This window comes from Paramisgurnus dabryanus, chromosome 19 (assembly GCF_030506205.2).
Source record: "Paramisgurnus dabryanus chromosome 19, PD_genome_1.1, whole genome shotgun sequence".
Classification (NCBI taxonomy): Eukaryota; Metazoa; Chordata; class Actinopteri; order Cypriniformes; family Cobitidae; genus Paramisgurnus; species Paramisgurnus dabryanus.
In genome coordinates this window covers 16,478,668-16,502,655 of record NC_133355.1, presented here as the reverse complement: position 1 = coordinate 16,502,655, position 23,988 = coordinate 16,478,668, and the positions used below count along the sequence as shown (strand labels likewise).

The 23,988-nt window shown below is 37.5% G+C and overlaps 1 protein-coding gene across 1 annotated transcript; it reads left to right on the top strand.

The window, feature by feature from the left end:
- Nucleotides 1-1,813: 1,813 nt before the first annotated feature.
- On the top strand, nucleotides 1,814-23,451 carry ago2 (argonaute RISC catalytic component 2). Its single transcript, XM_065291688.1, has 20 exons — nucleotides 1,814-2,036; nucleotides 3,219-3,260; nucleotides 6,633-6,807; nucleotides 6,899-7,019; nucleotides 7,153-7,334; nucleotides 7,442-7,578; nucleotides 7,663-7,797; nucleotides 7,886-7,973; nucleotides 8,100-8,247; nucleotides 8,324-8,443; nucleotides 8,805-8,927; nucleotides 10,085-10,218; nucleotides 10,316-10,500; nucleotides 10,572-10,731; nucleotides 10,992-11,082; nucleotides 11,911-12,105; nucleotides 12,206-12,340; nucleotides 12,452-12,553; nucleotides 12,656-12,855; nucleotides 15,779-23,451. Exons 1-20 carry the CDS (start codon nucleotides 2,012-2,014, stop codon nucleotides 15,885-15,887), a joined length of 2,607 nt encoding a protein of 868 aa, XP_065147760.1. The 5' UTR covers nucleotides 1,814-2,011; the 3' UTR covers nucleotides 15,888-23,451.
- The last annotated feature ends 537 nt before the right edge of the window (nucleotides 23,452-23,988 follow it).

The following is a 23,988-nucleotide window of genomic DNA, read 5'->3' as shown; positions in this document are numbered from 1 at the left end:
CTTTCACTGTGAAGTCCCAAAGTTTTAGAAATGGCTTTAAAACCTTTTCCAGACTGATAGATCTCAGTTACTTTCTTTTTCATTTGTTCCTGAATTTCTTTGGATCTCAACATGATGTGTAGCTTTTGAGGATGTTTTGGTCAACTTCACTTTTTCAGGCAGGTCCTATTTAAGTGATTTCTTGGTTGCGAACAGGTGTGGCAGTAATCACACCATTTTCAGACAGGGCCATGTGTGTTTGGATTTTGTTTTTCCATAAAAACCTTTTAAAAACTGCATGTTGTGTTTACTTGTGTTATCTTTATTTAAATTTGTTTCATGATCTGAAACATTAAAGTGTAACAAACATGCAAAAAACTAAAAAATCAGCAAAGGGCCAACACTTTTTTTTACACCACTGTAGTATAGGGAATCGAGTCTCTGATCCATGCCTACAGTAGATGGTAGGAATGCTCTGAATAAGAATGAAAACCGCCAATGAGCACGAAGATGAAGAGGCCTAAAAAGATATTGATGTAGTGTTGGAAACATAACTCAAAAATACATGTTTTGGATGGACTGTAATAAAGAGGCTGAGGATATTGGATTGACAAGAATAGATGTACGGTATGTAAAAATTCCTACCTCCATGGTTATTTCCAATGCCTCTAGTAGAACTCCAAATTTGAGAAGAAATTAAGAATAGTATTGCATATATTTCCAAGAATGAGATTGCACAAATATACATAGATCAAAATCAGGAAAATAAAATATTTACAGATGGATCCAAATTTCCATCAACATACATTTCTCGTTTTAAGATTAAAATAAAGAAGGACCAGTAATCATTTATCAGTTTATTCATCAGAGATGGTAGCTGATAGCCTAGCTTTTAACTGGGTTGAGGAAATACAGCCATTGAGAACAGTTATTTGCTCAGACTCTTACTCTGTCTTAAAAAGTTTACTAAGTGTAAACATCTAGACAAGACATTTAATATGATATCCTACAAAGCATGTTTAAATTTCACCAATATAGGTTAAGGAGGCTATTTTTTATGGGTACTGGTTGGGATAGGGAAACAAGGACGCTGATCAAGTGGCCAAGGCGGCATTTAAACCAAACTGATATAGATTTAAACATATCATTTAGTAAAGCAGAAATGAAGGGAATAATCAGAGGGGCTATGATTAAAGGCGGGGTGCATGATCTCTGAAAGCCAATGTTGACATTTGAAATCACCTAAACAAACACGCCCCTACCCCAATAGAATCTGGACCTTCTTTTGATAAACCTCAACACCCCACACATACGCAACCCAGGCAATGATGTCGGTTAGTAGACATGCCCCTTACTGCTGATTGGGTACAAGTGTGTTTTGGTACTCGGCCTGACTTCCTTTTCCAAAGTGTTTTCCAAAAATCTTGCACCCCACCTTTAATCAATCATTATTTATTATTGGTAAACATGAATCAGGTTATTGCAATAAGAAAAAAAATGGGATTAATGGAGAAGTTAAGTATGATGAATATTGAAAATACAAAAATTAAGACAGTATTAGAGAATCCTCCAGCCCAGTATAAAATCTATAATGCAATTAATAATTATTTAAAATGAATAGGTCTAATAAATAGAACTTGAAGATCACATAATGAAGTGAATAAGCCTTCAAGTATGGAATATTTTTATTTATATATATATATTTTTTATGTTTTATTAGAAATGTAATGTCACCAATCAAAATCATGCTCCTCCCTCCAGTCCAATAGGTGGCGAAAATGCACCTTCAAGTAAGTTTGTCAACCGCCAGTAAAATGAACAGAAGAAGAAGAAGCAGAAGAGGCCTACTCTAGAATGGGGGGCAATCGAGTGCTCGCTCTTCTTCATTAACTCAGTGATCGCAACTTTTGATTTATATCGATGCTGGTTTAAGGTAGAACCGCTTATCCCGTTACCGCATGTGTTACGTGACATCGAAGACCAAAAATAGTCGGCGAGCGCTTAAACTGTGGAGAAAAAGAAGTAAAAAACGATGTATCCCATTGCAGCAGCTGGTGGTGAGTATGGTGGTTAGCGAGCGTATGAAATGCTAGGCGAACAAGTTTGGTATTTTTGCTGAAAATAAAATTTGCTTTTGAACCTTACCAGGCGGTGTATGATAGTTATGTTCAAACAACTTTTCGGCTTATATTATTAAAGTGTTGTTTTTACATCTGTCGAGTGTTCGTTTTGTAGGCTCATTGTTAATTGTTGCTAAGCTATGCTTGTTTACCTGAGTTTTGAATTCAGCAACTGCTGGTTGAAGATAGATATCAGACAACAATTTAACACATTATTTCAATTCATTCTTTGGCAGATTTAATGTTGAGCACTCTCTTACAGCTTGGGGGATTGAGTAGTTTATCGTATAGTTTTGTGCCAATTTTAAACGGCTTAACATTGTTTTATTGCTTTGAACATTGTTCGCCATGTAACCTATAGAGACTTGTTAGCGAGTGTGAAATAGATGTATTATTTTGGTTTATTGCAACAAATGCAAAGTTGTATATTGATAAGAGGATATTTTTAGGAAGTATTGAGAAATCAATACATTTAAAATAACATTTAACCAATGACATACAACACTTGTTTGATCGTTTAAATCTATATGTTAGTTTGTGGTCCTACACTTTGGGGATATGTGTTCTGCCTGCAGTTAAATTGAGTAAGGTCCTGAGCCTTTGCCAGGTTGAGTTGCTTGTATGGTGTTTATGATAAGGACTGAAGACTAGTGGGATGGGTCCACATCCCCAGTATCTTCCTTGCTGTGTGGTGTTAGGGTTGATAAGAGGGCTGAGGCGGTTAAGGGAATCTGTCAGCCTATGACGTGAGATACACAAGAACTACTTTTGCCTAAAAGGTTTATGAGTTTCACATTAAATAATGATGTATCTTAACAAGGTTGCAGAACTTGCATTAACTTTTATTTTTCTAAAACAAAACACACCCTGTGTAACCCAGTAGTACATTGTTTATCAATCTGTAATGTCATATTTTATAGATCTTGACAAAATAGCACTTTTCATGTGATCATCTGTCGCATTTGATGTAGTAATGGAAGTCATAGTTAAAATATTTGCTGCTACCTATAGACCTGCATGGAAAATCAGCTAAAATGTTTACATTTGCTATGGTTTTTACATATGCTCATCACTTTTTTCGAGTTCTGTTTAAAATTAAATTGTTATTGTCTTTTATAGCTGCTGAGCCGATTCAGGGACATCAGTCCCCAGATGTTTCTGGTAAGCGAACCTGACTAACCTAACCTGGCCTGTACAGTTTAATTCTAGCTATGTTTACTTACTTACCTAAATGTTTGATGAAAGGTTTCATACAAAGAGACATTAATGTTTTGAACATCAGTGTTCTTTTTAAAAGATTGATGATACACCAAAGATGCCAATATTGTATTTTTCAGTAATTAAAATGGTTGATGGGTCAGGTAGAATGGTAGTTTATATATACTATGGGTGGTTGAGTTTATTTGATCCACAAGGTTTCAATATTTAACTGTTTAGGAATCACTTGGACTGATTCATAAGATAACTGACTTAGAGGTCCACTGAATGAAAAAGGGCATCATATTCAAACTAAGATTTAGCAATGTTTTGTTGACTGAATCCCAGAGTATAGTCTGTTTCTTACATGTACGCGCACTGTCGAGCGCACAGCCTTCCAAAGTATAGTTTATATGACTTGTACGTGTACACAGATGTTTGACGCAAGCGCATTGCGACAAAATGCAATGCATCTCTTGGGCTACATACTACATTCTACATACTACATTCTTGTACGTCTCCATGCAAAGCATTTTTTATACTGGTTTTTATACTTAAACTCTTATTCTGAAAATTTTGGCAGGGCAAGTGAAACCTGAATCACTGGCCCAGTCGGGCAAGTGGTTCAGGTTTCACTTGCCCTGCCAAAATTTTCACTGGCCCCACCAAAAAAAGATTTCAGTGTCCGTATTTAAAATAATAATTTAAAAGTCAAATATAATTGTATACATATATATTCTTAAATTGGCAATTATAAATGTAAACTCTTATTCTGAAATTTCACAGTAATCTCATGATGGTAAATAGGTCCAGGTTTATCAGGATTAACTGTCCACGAAAATAAAGAACTCAAAGGAATTTTGTTGTAAGGAAGATAACAAATAAATATGAATTAATAATAATTATAAAAACCTGGAAATGCAGTGCAAAATTCTCTTTATTCATACTTCTCGCCATTAAGTTCAGGGGACCGTATGAAGGGTTATCAGCAACCCTTTTAGACACCATGCACTAGGGTGGTCCTTATAATGGGTCAGTTTTTTTTTTGGAAATGTTCAACTCTCACCCCCTAAATGTGTAAAGATATTAATAATAATAACACACTCTGCAAAATTTTTAATTGTTCTATAGCTAGTGGTTCCTCAAAGCCGTATATTTCCGAAATCACACATTTTTGCAAAAACTGTACCATTTAAAAAAAAACAACACGCATAAAACTTGCTTCTTGGAGGGTAACTTTGTTCCAGTTATTTCAGTCTCTTATGATCCGAGTAACCATATAGCGGACTTGCTTCGTGTTGCTTCAGCCATTATCTCGGTGTATATTGTCTATTGTGCTTCAGTCACATTGAAGCTTTCTTGCTTTAAAATACATATCACAACTAAAACATGAGTTTTAATAGAATGGAGCATCGTCAGATAAGTCCATTGCTGCCATAAGTATATATTATTAAACAAATAATAAATGCTAGCCTAGCACAAAGTATCACATAATACGCAAATGTGTTAAACTTCAAAGTTCTTGAGCAACCTCTAAATATGAAATTTATATTGAAAAAAGTTTGCCCTATTTATTTATTCAAACTTATTGGTGGGGTGAGAGCATGAACTTTTTATAAGTTGAAAAATAAGGACCATCCTTCCCTGCACGCTATGCGCTGTCAGCTTTTCTTAATGAGCTTCGAGGTTCCAGACTTGTCTGCTTTACCTGGAAATTGATGGCAAACTGTGCAACACATCACATTGTTTCTTTCGTCGTGTTTTACCCAAGTAAATATCAATGCCAATAAATGCTGGGCCATCGGGCAGTCCTTTATGTTGAGCCCTGACGTGCATTCACAACCTACGTGTACAATGTATGCTGGGTTTAAAATATCATTTTGTCACAATGCGCATGTGTTGAAAGTAAAAAACTACACTTTGCAAGGCTGTGCATTCGACTGTGCATGTACAAAATATGTGCCATACTCTAGGCTTTCTGATTACAAAAATTGGGTCACATGCAATGTACTCGGACCCTCATGTGGTACCGTATGCATGAAAAATACTTCGGCGTTAAGCCAAAATGTGAACAGTGTCTTTTACTTTTTTTTTGTGTGTTTATTGTACAACCAATTGTTTATGTAAACTATTCTTATTAATGTGGAAAATGTTTTGCATAGACATGTGGTATAGAAATTGTGTTTCTTTGTCGTTTTTAAAGTGCATTGAAATGAGTATGTGTTATAATTTAATGAATAGCATTTCGTTATTTTGGGGGTGGTTTCCCGGACAGGGATTAGCTTAAAGAAATAGTCAATTTTCTTAAAAGAAAAATCCAGATAATTTACTCACCACCATGTCATCCAAAATGTTGATGTCTTTCTTTGTTCAGTCGAGAAGAAATTTTACCCAACTTAACTCAACACGTAACAGTTTTTGTTTCAACGGAGTTTCAAAGGACTATAAACGATCCCAAACGAGGCATAAGGGTCTTATCTAGCGAAACGATTTTCATTTTTGACAAGAAAAATAACAAATATACACTTTTAAACCACAATTTCTCGTCAAGAGGTCACAGAGGACGAACGCGAAACTCTGCCCCAGTGTTTACAAGTGTGGTGAAAGAGGACCGTTCCAACGTTGTTGTATGTCAAGTGATACTAATTAATGTCTTTGTGTCAGTTTATTGTTTACATGGTTTTATATATGTAACACGTGACCTCCCTACGTCACTACGCATTTACGTTAGGTCGCGCTGGACCCCGGATCTAGACGAGAAATTGTGGTTTAAAAGTGTATATTTGTTATTTTTCTTGTCAAAAATGAAAATTGTTTTGCTAGATAAGACCCTTATGCCTATTGGGATCGTTTGTAGTCCTTTGAAACTCCGTTGAAAAAAACTGTTAAGTGTTGGTGTCCATTAAAGTCCATTAAAATTAGAAAAATCCTGCAATGTTTTCCTCAAAAAACATAATTTCTTCTCGACAAAACAAAGAAAGACATCAATATTTTGGATGACATAGTGGTGAGTAAATTATCTGGATTTTTCTTTTAAGAAAATTGACTATTCCTTTAAGCCAGTACTAGGCCTTAGTTAAATTAGGATATTTAAGTCATTTTCAAACGCATAATTTATAAATAAACATTACTGGTGTGCATCTTCAGACACAACACTCACACTGATATATTTTAAGATATGACATAGCAAGTTGTTTTCGGTCAAAACATCACTAACATTAAAATTACTCTTGGACTAGGCTTAGGCCCTGTCTGTGAAACCACCCCTTATTCTTTTTAAAATATACAGAAAGTTATACACACGCATCAAATTTCGTTTATGTATCTTCTCTGCAGATCCTCCTCCAGCACCGGAGTATGTCTTCAAACCGCCTCAAAGGCCAGACTTTGGCACAATGGGTAGGACAATCAAGCTTCAGGCCAACTTTTTTGAAATGGAAATACCCAAATTGGAGGTGTTCCATTATGACATAGACATCAAGCCTGAGAAATGCCCACGGAGAGTTAACCGGTAAAAACATTTTGATTGCAAATTAAATTTCAGCTTCATCTGACTGAACACCATTTCTACTCACAGACTTGTTTTTTTTTAAATTTTGTAGCGAAATTGTTGAGCACATGGTCCAGCACTTTAAAACACAGATCTTTGGCGATCGAAAACCTGTGTATGATGGGAGGAAGAATCTCTACACTGCCATGCCTTTACCCATTGGAAGAGACAAAGTATGCACTAATAAAGTTTTGGTTATGTAAAGTTTCTCAAAGAATATTACAATTGTCATTACAAAAGTCACATTGCCACATAGAAGTCTTTTAATATATCACACAATTTTGATTTGCTCATCTGCTCATGTAGGTCGAGCTGGAAGTCACTATTCCAGGGGAGGGAAAAGACAGAAGCTTTAAAGTAGCTATAAAGTGGGTGTCCTGTGTGAGTCTGCAAGCTCTACATGAAGCACTGTCCGGACGGCTCCCAAATATCCCCTTTGAGACCATTCAGGCTCTGGATGTTGTCATGAGACATTTGCCCTCTATGAGGTTAGTGGCTTTGTCATGCTAACCCTGTATTCCATTGACCTTGCACCTCATACTTCTGCACATTGCAACCCCATCTCTCTGTGTAAGTGTCATAAATTTGACTGCAGGTACACCCCAGTTGGTCGTTCATTTTTCACTCCCTCCGAGGGATGCTCCAACCCTCTGGGCGGAGGACGAGAAGTGTGGTTTGGCTTCCATCAGTCCGTTCGACCATCCCTTTGGAAAATGATGCTCAACATTGATGGTAAGCGTGCATTAGCTTTTGCTGGATTTAGAAATGCTTGTTAAACTTAACTTAGACTTATGATGTATAAAATGTGTTTTGTAGTGTCTGCCACTGCGTTCTACAAAGCTCAACCTGTGATTGAGTTCATGTGTGAGGTATTGGATTTTAAAAGCATCGAAGAGCAACAGAAGCCCTTAACAGACTCCCAGCGAGTGAAGTTTACCAAGGAGATCAAGGGTGATTATTCGTTACCGTGATTCGTGTCATGGCCATTGGTTGCTTATAGCAGTGGTTATCTGAACTCTCTTTTTGTTTAATCTATCAGGCCTAAAGGTGGAGATCACTCACTGTGGACAGATGAAGAGGAAATACAGGGTGTGTAATGTGACCAGGAGACCAGCCAGCCATCAGACGTAAGGGTTTCTTTTCAAGTCACATTTTGGGGGGGTGGGTCCCCCTTGGGGTCTCCTCCTAAGACATGTTTCTAAGCTAATTCCATGTTAAAGGTTAACGTTTTAATGTATTATGTTTGGCTCTAGGTTTCCCCTACAACAGGAGAATGGTCAGACCATTGAATGCACTGTTGCACAGTACTTCAAGGATAAATACAAACTGGTGCTGCGATACCCACATCTCCCATGTTTACAAGTTGGTCAGGAGCAGAAGCACACCTACCTTCCACTGGAGGTTGGTCAAGACCGTTTTCTTTCTTGAGAGTGTTTCTGATTTCTTTATCTAAATTTCGTCGTCTTTTTCTCTGCAGGTCTGTAACATAGTAGCCGGGCAAAGATGCATCAAGAAACTGACAGACAATCAGACCTCCACTATGATCCGTGCCACAGCCAGGTCTGCACCTGACCGTCAGGATGAGATAAGCAAACTGGTGAGCACATCTATTTGATCTTTTACAGTGAGGGGAAATTAGTCTCCTGAGGCTCTGATAACCTTTGGTATTAATATATGTTTGTTGATTGGTCCCCATGTCAAAAATGAGGAGTTCCGCTAAATGCTGCAGAATCGGATAGACACCACCTTTGTCAAAAATTAGATAATGATATTAACCGAATGCTCTTGGCACATCATATATGTTCATTAAATCGTTTCACTTCAAATCCACTTAATCCTGGCCTCAGGCCATTTACTGGTTTGTTGGCAGAATTCATTGAGTCTAATAAAAAATGCAAATTTACAAGAAAACATGTTAGACGCACTTTTTCATGAGAGTTTTGGCTTGTTTGTGACAGATGAGAAGTGCCAACTTCAACACGGATCCTTATGTACGCGAGTTTGGAGTCATGGTGAGAGACGAGATGACCGAGGTCAATGGTCGGGTTCTTCAGGCACCTTCAATTCTCTATGGCGGAAGGGTAGGAACCTGTCCTGTTCAACATTTATACTGCTAAGTCATCAAATTGCTCAGTTGTTTTATGGATTATAATTGAAGTGTTATGGTTCTCAGGGTTTCCCGCAAAAAATTTGTTAGTTAAGGTGGTAGGGTTGGGTGGGGCTGGGGGGCGTTGAAATTAAAGGGACGGGGCGTACACGTCATGGTGAAAATTCAAGTATTTTTATTTAAAACACATACTAGATAATGAACACATACTAGATTATTAATTAATTAAATGTTTTTACCTCTAACGGGAATTGAAGTGAAGTCAAACTAAAGGGTTAATAAACACAAGCAGACTGAAGCAGATGTTGTAGAACGTCTGGTGAACGATAATAGATAGCGCAAAGATTGTAAAAACTGATTATTTCCCACTGTTAATTACATTATTTTAAAGAAGTGTAACTATGGTAGTATGTAAATAATGCACATAAATAACGTGAGCAAGAGCGCTCAACAATTATATCTAATCAACAGGCAGTGAAACCTAGCTAGCAGGTTGCTCAAACAACAAAATCACCAGCTAGCTAACATTACATTTGCAAGAATTATAGACTAATACAATAACGGGCTTAAATAACCCCAAAACATAAGTCCATTTACAGTTCTCTAGGACACGTGTTTTATCAACTGGCTTTCCTCCAGACATGACCGACCAAGTCTTTCTCTCTTTTCGGCCATGTGGCGCACGTGCACACTTGCGGTGTGAAGCGCGTCCACGCTATTCTCTGAGATGTTTCATTAACTGGCTAGTTATCCTCCAGACAGTGACGGTCCGGACCACATCTTTCTCATTTCGGCCGTGTGGCACGCGTGCCTGCTCGCGGTGTGAAGCGCGTCCGCGCTATTCTCCTTTTTTTTGACGACCTAGTTAAGGCGGTAGGGTTTCCCAGCTTAGGTGGGCCGCCCGAACTGCAAAGTGCTGCGGGAAATCCTGGTTCTCATTATTACTAGACTATTTAACAACCATTTCAGATGCATCTTTTATGTCAAATAAATTCATGTGCACTAATTACGGATGCGATGGCCATGTTGTATGTAGAATATGTTGACATAACTGTGATTGAAACCTTTCACTTATAATTAAACATGACAGCCATTATTTATTGCAATCATTTATTTTAAAATATATTTCAGAACAAAGCAATAGCAACTCCAGTCCAGGGTGTGTGGGACATGAGGAACAAGCAGTTCCACACAGGAATTGAGATCAAAGTGTGGGCCATTGCCTGCTTCGCCCCACAGAGACAGTGTACAGAACTCCTCCTAAAGTAAGTCCACTTTTGAGGTTGTATGAGGCCTGTTTTTTACGTTTGAAAGAAATTGCACTTTGTTTTGCGAAATACAGACTAATCTTGTTTTCTATAGGGCATTTACAGACCAGCTTCGTAAGATCTCTCGTGATGCTGGGATGCCTATTCAGGGCCAGCCGTGCTTTTGCAAATATGCCCAGGGAGCAGACAGTGTTGAACCCATGTTCAAGCACCTCAAATACACATACCAGGGCTTACAGTTGGTGGTGGTCATTCTGCCTGGGAAAACACCCGTTTATGGTAAAATAAACCCTCTTTATTACGTCAGTGTTGTAATAAAATTTTTTTTGTAACTCAGTTTCTTCTCATAGCTGAGGTGAAGCGTGTTGGAGACACTGTTCTTGGCATGGCCACACAGTGTGTCCAGGTAAAGAATGTCCAGAAGACCACACCTCAGACCCTTTCCAACCTCTGTCTCAAGATTAATGTAAAACTGGGTGGAGTGAACAACATTCTTCTTCCCCAGACCAGGTGAGGACTGCTTTGACTTAAAGTATCCACAATGGTTAACCCCCCTCATGTTTTTCCAAACTTGTATGACAAGCACAAAGAAAATGGATGGTTGCAACCTCAGTCCACAAAAGTGTATTCTTGTGAAAGACTATTAACAATTGTGTCTTTTTTCTAGTGATTAGTCAGTGTTTGGAATGCAAGTGGTTTGAATTGACAAGAAAAGAAGTAAACCAATTGCTAAACTTTTCTTCACTGTTTTATATGTGTTTTGTCTTTAGGCCCTTGGTATTTCAGCAACCAGTCATCTTTCTGGGTGCAGATGTGACTCACCCCCCAGCTGGAGATGGCAAGAAACCTTCTATTGCTGCTGTAAGTCAGGCTAATTTCCTTTTTGATTTATTTTTTCAAGCTGGCCCAGGGCTGACTGTCCAGGGGATTGGCACTGATTTTATGTTTTTAAAATATGGTCTTAATATCTGTTCACGTATCCCAAGTAGCACGGATGCAATAGGTGTGGCTTTCATTCTAGTTCAGGGGTACACCGGCCCTCCAGGACTGAGTTTGTGTACCCCTGTTCTAAGTCAAATATCTATAGACAAATATTATGTTAAAGATCACATAACACACACAGTTTCTGCCAATCTCATGTTAATCTTGGGTTCCTTTAGAGTAGTATTTCATCCATTATATGTCTAAAAAGTCTTTTGTGTTGTCAAATTTATAAAAGACAGAACGGCCTTTAAATTTTTTTCCAAAAAGGCCGAACTCTTGGGGGAAGTGCCCATAAAAGGAATAAGTGGTCCATGATATGTAACAGTTAAAGGCGGGGTGATCTCTGAAAGCCAATATTGACATTTGAAATCACCAACAAACATGCTCCTACCCCAATAGAATCTGGACCTTTTTTGATAGACCCGCCCCACACATACTCAACCCAGGCAACGATGTCGGTTTGTAGACACGCCCCTAACTGCTGATTGGCTACAAGTGTGTTTTGGTACTTGGCCCGACTTCCTTTTCCAAAGTGTTTTTCAAATATAATTCACCCCGCCTTTAACCATGTTCGTAAAAAACTTAGGAAAGAGGAAGAGTGAGTTCGGCCCAGAATTATTCTGTCACATGCTCAACTGCTATAAGTCAGAATGCCATATATAGAAATACCATAAAACCCTCCCATTAATGTCCTTTGACATTTAGGTGGTCGGCAGTATGGACGCCCACCCAAGCCGATACTGTGCCACCGTGCGAGTACAGCAGCACCGTCAGGACATCATTCAGGATCTGGCTGCCATGGTGAGAGAGCTGCTCATCCAGTTCTACAAATCCACACGCTTTAAACCCACACGCATTATCTACTATAGAGATGGCATCTCTGAGGGGCAGTTCAACCAGGTAAGCTACAGGACTATTTATTTTGCCAACACTTGACAGCCACGTTTAGCAGCACATGTAATGTTCTTTGATTCCCTCACCACCTGTGTTATTCATGTAGGTTCTGCAACACGAGCTCCTGGCAATCCGTGAGGCCTGCATCAAGCTGGAGAAAGATTATCAACCAGGAATCACCTTTGTAGTAGTCCAGAAGAGACATCACACCAGGCTCTTCTGCATGGACAGGAATGAGCGGGTTAGTCATTTCATGAGGGCTTAACATTCCTTAAATGTCTCTCACGTGGTTTTGCTTGCCTTTTATTATTTAATGTCTCCTAATATTTGCTTTTCAAATTTTGTATTCAAGGTTGGAAAAAGTGGCAACATCCCTGCTGGCACCACAGTTGACACCAAAATTACTCATCCATCTGAGTTTGACTTTTACCTTTGCAGTCACGCCGGAATTCAGGTACAATTGAAGTATTTCGGTCGTAGATTAAGTGGATGTATTTTCATTACATTTGTGTGAGAGTTTATTATTTGGTTCTTCATGAGCACTGAATCTCCACAGGGAACCAGCAGGCCCTCCCACTATCACGTGCTATGGGATGACAACCATTTCACCTCTGATGAGCTGCAAGTTCTTACCTACCAGCTGTGCCACACCTATGTTCGCTGCACTCGCTCTGTCTCTATTCCTGCACCAGCTTATTATGCCCACCTGGTGGCGTTTCGTGCACGCTACCACTTGGTTGACAAGGAACATGACAGGTAATGTAGTCACGCTTGAATAATGGTTTTCAGTTGATTTTAAAAGAAGCAGCAGATTAAATACTAGTGGGTGACTTGATTTTGTCAACAGGTTCCATGTAACTGGGTTAATTTGCATTTAAGTACCAAAATTGATTTCAATAAACTTAAGTTGATTTCATAAGAGTAATGTAATGTAGTTAAGTTGAGTTAAATTAACTTACATAAAATTTTCAAAAGAATATTTGTTAATTAAGACCAAATGTATTTCTCTATTTACAGGCAAAAACGCATAATACTTGGAAATAACACTTTCATTAAAAAAATTACTCCGCTAATGCAGTCACATGCGTAGCATGCTGGATCTACTGTCCGGTTAGATGTCAACTGAGAAATAATTCATGAATTCACAACAAAAAATTATTAATTTATTACCTTTTAACAAATCGCGTTTGCGCAATGATTTTATTTTGGTTTGATAAACACAAAATTGCATTTGTCTTAATTTTCCAGCTCCCCTAGAGTTAAATATTTGATTTTTACCGTTTTGGAATCCATTCAGCTGATCTCCGGGTCTGTCGGTACCACTTTTAGCTTAGCACAATTCATTGAATCTGATTAGACCATTAGCATCGTGCTCAAAATTAAATTAGTTTCGATTTTTTTTCCTATTTAAAACTTGACTCTTCTGTAGTTACATCGTGTACTAAGACAGACAGAAAAGTAAAAGTTGCGATTTTCTAAGCAGATATGGCTAGGAACTATACTCTCATTCTGGCGTCATAATCAAGTACTTTGCTGCTGTAACGTGGCTGCGGGAGGGGCAATGATATTACGCAGCAGCTGTAAATAGTCCCCTTAGTAACTTTCAATAACAGGGGCTATTTTCGGGCACTGAGTAATATCATTGCGCCTCCTGCAGCCATGTTACGGTTAATAATGTGATGGGATTGATGTGTTCCCGGTTTTTTATGGTACAAGCTTTAAATCAGATTTAATCATTTGACATGCGCACATTGCACAAATATAGTTTCGCACTGTTTCAAGATACACATACAAATCATCCTCCTAAAAATCGCTGTAGCATTCTTTGGGCCAAGAGCAGCCATGTTGAGTGTAGTGCAATTTTTTCCTTTTTTATGAAACGGCACTGGATTGGTCGACAAAAAGCAGAAGCTCCTTTACTTTAAAGAAAGGAATAGTTCGACCAAAATTGATATTAAACCCATGATTTACTCACCCCCAAGCTGTCCGAGTTGCATATGTCCATCGTTTTTCAGACAAACACATTTTCAGTTATTTTAGAAAGTGTTTTAGATCTTTCAGTTGATTAAATGTAATGTAACGGGGTCCACAACCTTCAAGTCCAAAAAATGTGCATCCGTCCTTCACAAAATAAATCCAAACGGCTCCAGGATGAGGGTCTTAAAAAAATAAAGGTCTTCTGAGGGTAATCCGCGTGGTGTTGTTGTAGAAATATCCATATTTATAAAGAAAACAACTACCTTCCAGTAGCGCCGCCATATTACCCCGGATTTCCACCGACTGCGGAGCGGCTGCAGATCAGCTCCGTTGCGTTACGGCTCCCCACTCCGCCGTCCGCCAATACCCACCGGATCCGTATTTGTTGCAGAGCGGCTGCGTGCTGAAGTGACGAGGACCCGTGAGTTCTCGCAAATTCACATGAAGATCGCGCGATATCTAGTTCTGTCTCCGCCCATTATGACGTTGAATATGACGTTGAATATGACGTTATTACAAACCAGCCCAGATCCCAACACGAGATCTCGTGAATTCAGGTATGATCACGCGATAAAGTCATGGCTCCGCCCTGCGGAGCTGTCCGGCATCCGTCAAAAATAGAAGCTCTGCGTATTTGTGCCGGAGGGCTGCGGATGGCCGGAGCTGTGACGGATTCGGAACGCAGTCAGTGGAAATACCCACATTGACTTGAATGGAAACCGATTGACTCCGCCGCCGTTCCGCAGCCGCTCCGCAGTCGGTGGAAATTGAGGGTTAGACTCCTCTGTATTCAGGAGAGAGTATCAGGGTGATATATGCACTTTTCTTAGTGACGTATGACAAATTCGGAGGGCGGGGGCACAGAGCAGCAGCAGAGAAACCTCCGTACGCTGCGTAAGCTCTGATCTTGAATACGGACGCGACTAAGATGGCGGCATTAGCGGATGAGTTATTTTTGTTTATAAAGTTTTAAATATGAATATTTCTACAACGAAACTGCACGGATTACCCTCAGAAAGCCTTTGTTTATCATTGTGGAGCCGTTTGGATTTCTTTTGTGAAGGACGGATGCACATTTTTTGCACTTAAAGGTCGTGGACCCCGTAACTTTACATTTGATTAACTGGAAGATCTAAAACATTTTCTAAAATAACTGAAAATGTGTTTGTCTGAAAAACGATGGACATATGCATCTCGGACGGCCTCGGGGTGAGTAAATCATGGGTTTAATATCATTTTTGGCCGAACTATCCCTTTAAGAGAAGCTGGCAACATTGTGCAACCTTCTTAAGCATGAGGACATTCATTTGAGTGCATCATTGATCCCCGGGCGTGCTGTAAATTACTTGCGTGCCAGGAAACAGGAACAACTCACTCACAGGTTTTAAACCTTTGCGAGCATAACAACAACTCTAGCACAAGAAAATAGTATTGTCTATCGGCACAAAACTATTACGTATCCATTGGAGTGGGGACCGAATACAGTATCCTTTGAGGTTTATGGTGCAAATGATTTGCGCTGGCTAAACAGGAAAACTGCCAATTTTGTGAAAGCCTAAACAAATGCAAATAGGACTAGTATTAGCTAGCTACATTTCGAAGTTCTAAATCTCAGGATTTGTTTTCCTTAGATACAGATTTAACTTATAGTGTCCCACTAGTTCTGATTGGATGTTTGTATGTGTATTTGTCTTCCTGGCAGTGCGGAGGGCAGCCACACATCAGGTCAGAGTAACGGCAGAGATCAACAGGCCCTGGCCAAAGCTGTCCAGATACACCAAGACACACTTCGCACCATGTACTTTGCCTGAACGCAGCAAGACACAAGCTCCAAATCCTCAAAAACAGCACGGTCTGTGTGTGTGTGTGTGTGTGTGTGTGTGTGTGTGTGTGTGTGTGTTTGTATTTGTGTGTACAAATAGAAAGATATGAGGTTAGGTTTCCAAATGCTAAAATGACTTTTATTATCATGTCATGAATTGTTAGAGCTGTAAGATGTGAATTTAGTCATTTCTTTTATTTTCTTTTATTTGGTTTGGTGGGCATGATTGTGTATCTCTGTGCATGTCAAATTAGGTTAACATGTTTACATAGTCAATCCAAAAATTCAGACTATTTTTACACTGAAAAAGACATTTGCATGGGGATTCAGTTTTTAATTGCCAAGGCTGGTTATGGAGACTTTTGAACAGTAGTTTTTACAAACCCATCAAACCAATGGGCCAGGGTTAGTTAAGGACAATGCAGATCAGGTTTAGGGGTTGTGGGTGATGCAGTTTCCACACCTAAATTATTTATCAGCGAAGCAAGTGCACTGACCAGAAGAGGACTTCAGGACAAAAGTACTTATCCTGTTTTGTTTCATTTATGTGTGCTAATATGAATTTTTATCTTGGGGTCATTTATGTTCAATCTAAGCTCAGTCAACCTACTGTACTTGTCCTTCAACGACACAATCGACCGAACATTATCACTATCAATATATGCTCGCATTGGACATTTTTTAAAGAAGCCCAGAATCAAATTTGGATGTGAGAATGTAGGAATTGTTGTGACAATCAATCCTCCATATACCCGAGCCAGTATTCTTAGTATGGAAATGGCTCTTTTAAAATGGATATGTGTTCATACAAGTATTGTCCTGCAAATAATATTAACTTTGGACTTTTAAGCATTTAAATGATGAGATTATCTTGTATGTACGTCAATTTTTACTGCCATTCTTCTCACGTCCGCCGTGATTGTAACAATTCAAAGATGTGGGTGGGTGGTTATATAAACTTTATCATCTTTTTTTTTTACATCAAGTAAATCCTATTTTATTTGTACAAGCACGTGTTTTAATTTCAAAAGTCCAGAATAATTCCCTATGCGATAAAGTTATGTGCTGTTTGTTGGAGCATCCCAGAGCAATATAATCTTTGCTCTGTGTGATGTTTTCAGTGGTGAAGTTTGACTGTACTATGCCAACTAAGTCACCACACTCCAGCTAACAACACGTAGACCTTGAGGACAGAGAGAAGGTGGAGGCTTAAGAATGATACAGATGTCAGTCGCATTGTTAAGAGAGACAAGACGAAGTTATGATTCCATACAAATTTCAAATGCACCTTAGTTTTTTACTCAGATGGCCTATAACTTGGTGATATGATGATGATGATAAATGTTTTTTTTATATATATATATAAGACATTTTGGGAGTTCTGTAAAGTCACAGGTTGGGCCAACAGGCACGTGGTTGTTAGCTTTCGTTGATTAATTTAAGAGGAACATTAGGTTTAGTCAAAATGTATCCAAACGTAGTTGGAGTTGAAGCGCAATATATTGTATATGTTTTTGTGTACCGTTTTAGCGTAAACAGGTTTGTGCCCTCTAAAGCATATCATGACGTGTAGTGATTATCTATCGAGTGTTGTTAGTCATTAGCTGTTAATCACTTTCCCATATAATGCTTTGTTTTAACTTGAAATTTTGGGACTTTTTAACCATCTTTTTCTAACTATGCATTCTTATCCGAGAGATTTTAGTGGTTTGTTTGTGTATATGAATTATATATAATGTAGTCATTTACATGCTGGGTACTTTTAGTAGTGTATATAGTGCAAACCCTGTACCCACTGTAGCAGTATTAGCATACGAAATACTCTATTTTTAATACCAACAATTGGATGTTCTTTATATGATTCTCAATTATTCCTGTTAGCCAAACAAGATTACATATGTACTTGTAGTTACTGTCCTGCCGTAACTGAAGCACAATAGGACATAATTGTAGGTGCTAGAGTTTATTCTTGAAACAGCCTTTTTATTTTTAAACCTTCACCTTTTAAAACAAAAATCATAGACTGATCGGAGAGATGCGTTTAATTTTGGATCTGAGGAAATTTCTGACATATTTGACCTGTTCTTTTCAATCAATTCTAAACTATTTATAATGGGCATTTTAGTTTGTTTTTTTACATAATTAACTAAAGTTGTTGTTGTTATATGGTGCTGGTCTCGCAACTCGTGAAAGTAGATGCACTTTGAAGAGCAATGGACACAGACCCCTTAGATCTGGTAAAAAACGGAAACCTTTATGTGGAACACGAGTACGATTTCTGCGTGTAGTTGTGTGGAAATGACTAGATGTCCTACCTCTTGTTACCTGTTACTTGCATTATGGTAACATTACCGCACTGGTCATTTCCTCATAATTACACAAATGGAAAAGTCTTATTTTTGTTTCTCGGAAAGTTTCTTGGTAAGTGCCGGAAACACTTGCTCAAAAATGGCATTTTATTTTTCATTGTCGTTACTTTAGAGGACCATACCGTGTACCGTTTTATTGAAAAGCGTTTAAGCTATGCGTTTAAAGCTGACGTTCAGTGCTGCAAGTTTCATGGATCCAAAAGAATCTAATTTGCTTTCGATGAATTAGTGGCTTGATGTTTTAAATGTGCACCGTTTACTACAAATACAATACAAATGTAAAGTCTAAAATAAATCCCATTTTATCTTTTTCTGACATTTTTAAATTGTTAGTTTATTCATGTACTCATTTAGATGTGTGTTTTATAGCTTTTAGTTTTTCTTCACTTTATAGTTACCGTAGTAATTTTTTATCACTTAGCGGCAGCAATCACGTAAAGTTAAATACATATATACACACACATATATTCTTTGGAAGCATCAGACTTCCTCTTAGTAGAAAACTTTACAACTTCATGAACTGCTTTGACATTTTCAAAACGTTACTGATTTTTTTTTTGTTTTGTTTAGTTTTTTACCTTGAAACCCGCACCTTAGTCAAAGGTCTACAACATATGCAATTTCTCAACTATGACATATGAGATGTTTTTGCACTATCAAAAGAGATGTTACTAATTTGCATGCTGATGGTCCGATCCCCATCATTTTTAGACTAGACTGCAGAGATAAGGTGGTCTTACACTATGCAAAATTTCATTTCCATTCAAAGCAGTCACACTTTTATGTGTTCTGTTACTTATGAAATAGTTAGAAATCATCACATCATGTGTAAAAATCTATGCCACATACACTTTCAGAAATAAAGGTACAAAAGTTGTCACTGGGACAATACCCTTTCAAAAAGGGACACCTTTGTACCCAAAGAGTGCATATTTGTACTTGAAATGTACATATTTGTACCTAATATTACAACCTTTTTTAAGGGGTACTATCCCAGTGACAACTTTTGTACCTTTATTTCTGACAGTGTACCAATTGAAGTGGCATTTGGAGTGGTTTTAAGCACACTTGTCAGTCCCCCCTCAATTGAAATCAAATATCTGTGCATGCATTGAGAATGGGCGGAGGGTGAAGGACAAAATATGGTGCTGATTTTATACAGACACTTGCATCAATCTATCACGCAGCATCTCAATTTTAACTCCTAAGTTGCACATACAGTGTTAACTGATTTAAAATCAATGCCCCAGATTTCAATAGACGCTTATGATTATTTACTTGTCTATGTTGTGCCGTTACGTCAGCTTTTATTGATGACCTCTCATCCATCTTTTCTACAGTATGGTCTTTTGCTGCTTGAGTGAAGCGTATTTGTATATTGCTTGGCTTAGTGTCTTTACCTCGATGTGGGGTTAGCGTGTCCACATGCCTCTTCACTTCACACACATGGTTTGATAAATAGTTTAACATGCTTTTACTTTCTAACTTGGCACCCCCGTTGTTTGGGTAAATGGAATTTGTTTCTCAAAATTGTTAATGGTAGCAAATGCCCAATTTCACCTAGAGGGTTTTATTTACCCCATGATCATCAAACTATATTTTTTCAACTTATATTGATAGCTACTTGGTCGCTCATGTATTTCCATTATAACTTTGCACTATGGCAGTCCATAGCAGAAATGTAAGTTTTGTTACTGTACTTTTTGCTTTTTCATTGTTTCTGATCTGCATAGACCACACGGATACTTAAACAAACAGTTCGAATGTACGTCATATGCTTACATACTGGTCTGAATATTCACATCATCATTCGCGTTTATTTGCTCCACTTTGCAAATCTAAAGCAGCATTGAGCCTGATTATTCAATGGGGATGCTGTTGTGTTTGATGTACTAGATTATCAGAAATTGAGTGGCGTAAAACTGGCACAAAGATTTTTGCATCGCTGACATTTGTGGTGCAGTACTGTATAAAGTGTACATAAGGCAAAGCTTGTTTTCGTGTTTTTGCCATGTGCTGCTTTTATGTTTGCCAGAATTCCCAGTTATAGTTTTGCCCAAAAGGAGTGACGACAGTTTGTATTACCAGTAAACATTGGGTGATGGTGCATTAATCATGACAAATGAAAGGTCATTACAGATTAATTTGGGCATATGACAGCATAGTGTATAAAAAAACGTTGGCTTTTTTCTTTATTTCCAAGTTCTCTTGTTGAAAAGTCTAACATGACCAAACCAGTTGCGAGGTGTAAAAGTATTCTGTTAAAAAAAGAGCACAGTACTGTTAGTTGTCATTTTACAGGCTAATACGTTATTTATTACAATATGAACATGCATGTAAGATGGAAATAATAGGATTTTGAGACTGATTTATTAGACAAATTGAGAGAATCTTCATAACCTGGCTTTTTAAACCAACTCTTAAAACTACCTCAGAATGGTGTCAGGTGCTAACAATAAATATCCCTTATATGTATATGTGCTCATGGCAAAGATCAATAATTGTGACCAAACAACACAAGCCTATGCTGTGTATTAAGTGTTTTATTTCTTTTCTCTTTTTTTTACAAAAATTTGTGGTGGATCAACATGAGGGATGTTTCAGCATTTAACAAAATTGCAGGGGACCAAAATATGGAAAGTTTCCCTTTTTAAAATGTAGTGATATACTCATCAGCTTTTAGATATAGATTGTGTCTCAAATAGCTGTATTCATGCATCAGACTGTTGTTTGCTATTAATGGCCGTTTCCACTGGAGTTTTTAAAGGCAGTGGAGCTTAACTCCGGTTGGATCTATGGAGCGCAATAGCTCTGAATTGGATTTAATCAAGTCTTCACAAAAGCTTAAGTTTGGGCGGATAGTTCACTTCAGGCTGTGATAATTGCCAAAAGAAAACATAGAGGTTGGTGTAGTTTCATCAGACAGGGGCGAGAGTCAAGTCTTTTGATTTGGGATGTGACAACGTCATTCACATGTTTATCACTAGCATTGTGCCATATTACGGATAACATACAGGATAAGAAATGTCCTCTGACCACTGTTTTGTGTTTTAATATGTGTAGTCCACGTTTTCTTATGAAGCAGCTCGTCGACCTGTGTCAAATGGCAATCTATCATTAAGTTTTAATGTTTTCAGAATGTTACAGTTTATACTTGATTCTTCTACTTGATTTAAATCCAGTATTGCAATAAAGAGTTTGGAGATGTTGGGCACTCGATAGATCCTGATTTGGTTTATGAAAGTTCCACAGGGTGGGGTCTCAGATAAGCTATTTGTATTTAAACATTTTCATTTAAGATTTTGGAGTGCTATTTATGGCAATCAATGTGTTTTTACCTTGCTACATTTTATGAAGGGAATTCAGTTTTTTTTTTTAATGTCTCTCAAACTCTGATTTTGGATACAATCCATTCTGATACACTGGCATTTGAGTTTCTTGAGATAATTTGATGAAATGAATATGGTACAAAAAAGGTTGTATGAAATAAAATCTAGATTTTGGTTTTCATTGGTAATCTTATAAAACGTCCAGCGTGTTTTTGTTGTATGTGTGCCTTTCGTTTTGTTTTTTTGTTTTTATTTATCCCACTCCTGATTGAGGGACTGTGCTTTTAATTTGACTCTCAGCTCCACATCAAATAATTTGTACATTTATCATGCAACCTTGAGTGAATGCTGCATAGAATGATCAGTATTTGTATTTTGCACTTTCTAAGCAGTTTAAAGGATGCCCTTTGTAATTGGGCAAACAGACAAAGAGAATTTAAGACGAGGTATTTTCTGCTACAATAGGAATTCTAAGGAACCGTGACTTGTTGGCTTTTCCGAAAATAAAGTGTATAGTTGTGAAGTACCTCAAAAGCCTGATAAATGCTGCATAAACTTCATTTATTGTTTTTTTTTGTGAACCTCATTTATATGACAATTTCCCATATGCACTGTAAATATAATAATTTGTTGTTGCACTTAAATTTTTAAGTTTAAACAACTTGAATTAACAAGGCATTTCAACTGTCTTGACTACTGATGAGTTGTTATAAATAAAAAACAAAAGTTTAATGGTTTAAGTTATTATAACTTTATTTTTATAATTTATAGCAACAATATCTAATAGTCAAAAAGTTGAAATGACTTACTAATTCAAGTTGTTTAAACTTAAACATTTAAGTGCAACAAGGAATTTTTACAGTGTAGGGGGGTTTGATGGCCACACATGTTGTGCAAGGACCTTAAAAATGATTTTTTTACCACATTCGATTGTTGGATGTAATTGACTTTTTTTCAAAATTATAGTCATTAATTGACGCGATACATATTTACCAAGTGTCAAGCTTTAGCATTGGCCAGTTGATCACAGCTATTGGATATGTAGTGATGTCTTGCAGTCAAAAGTTACAGTTGACTCAGGTATTGCCATGTAAGGGCTGTATCTGTTAATGCCTCTTCCCTTAATTCCCTCACCTGTGTCTTAATGTAGCCTTAAAACTGCATTTATGAAAACAACATGGAGAATATCTGGCCTTAAAAGTATGCACTGTTAACCAGAACATGCAAGTCACTACACAACAGGCCATACGTTTTTGCCATTAAAACTACCTCCTATGTAAGGGTGTCCTGGAACAGACAGATTGTGTCTTTACTATTTAGAAAAAAACTACTCCGTAAACTGACAATCATCCTCAATGCATTTCTTTCTCATGCCATAGTTAAAAAAATCGTTTATAAACAGTTAAAATTCCAGGACATTTTAGTTTAGTTTGTGTAGTTTGATTTACTTTATATTTTTGAAAACCATCTTCATGTTTGCTATATAAGAGCCAAGCGACCAAAGTTTCTATTTGAAGGTTTTCTTGCAGTTGTGGTCTCAAACCTCTCTTTCACATCAGCAATTTTTCTTTCTTTTAACCTTGTGTTTGCTCCTTCATAACATGCCAAATTAAATTTGCTGTCATTCCTGTCATGGTGAAGTCTTTTACGTCTCATTCATGTGTTTTTACATTCACTGCTAAGCTCCTTGTTGTTGTTTCTTGTTAATGTACAGTGTGAGCTTTAATTTTTTTTACATATTACAAAATATGCTGTAAACCCTGCTAGAACATAATGTGAAAACGTATCATTTTAATATAGTTCACTTTCGCTTGACTGTGTATTGCATCATTTAATAAAATTAATTTCTTCTGACTGATGTGTCCTATATGTGTGGGTTTTTTTATTATTATTTTAAATGCTAGATCAGGATTTCCCAGACTGGGGTTGGTGAACCCATGGTGGTTTTCAACGGAATTGTTTGTGAGTTTAAAAAAAATACATTACAATTAAATGATCAAATGTAAATAAATACTTTTAAAATAAAACTTACAAAAAAATCTGTATTTTATTTGTTTAATAAATGTGCCATGTGACCATTACACAACACTACAACATAAGAATACTTAGAAATGGATAAGGGTCCAATTACGGGTAATAATAATAACAATACTACTTCAAAATGGAGGAAAACAAATGTTTTTTGAAGATGAACATCCAAATGTACTATTAAATTATTGAAATAGCCTATTAAAACTCAAGGGGTACTTCAAGTAAATAATTTAGGTCAGGGGGGTTGGCTGACAAAAAAAACCACTGTGCTAGATTTTAACTGTTTACTTGTAGTGATGTTCTTGAACATGCTGGTCTATGCAAACGTCTGTTTTTGCCAACTTTTTCTCATTCCTGTTGG

Excerpts from the sequence above, each read along its gene's own strand:
- ago2 (XM_065291688.1), top strand. The coding sequence starts at position 2,012 with ATGTATCCCATTGCAGCAGCTGGTG. Across the intron at positions 7,798-7,885 it reads GTTTACCAAGGAGATCAAGG|GCCTAAAGGTGGAGATCACT; the intron begins GTGATTATTCGT and ends TTAATCTATCAG. Across the intron at positions 12,106-12,205 it reads CTGAGGGGCAGTTCAACCAG|GTTCTGCAACACGAGCTCCT; the intron begins GTAAGCTACAGG and ends TTATTCATGTAG.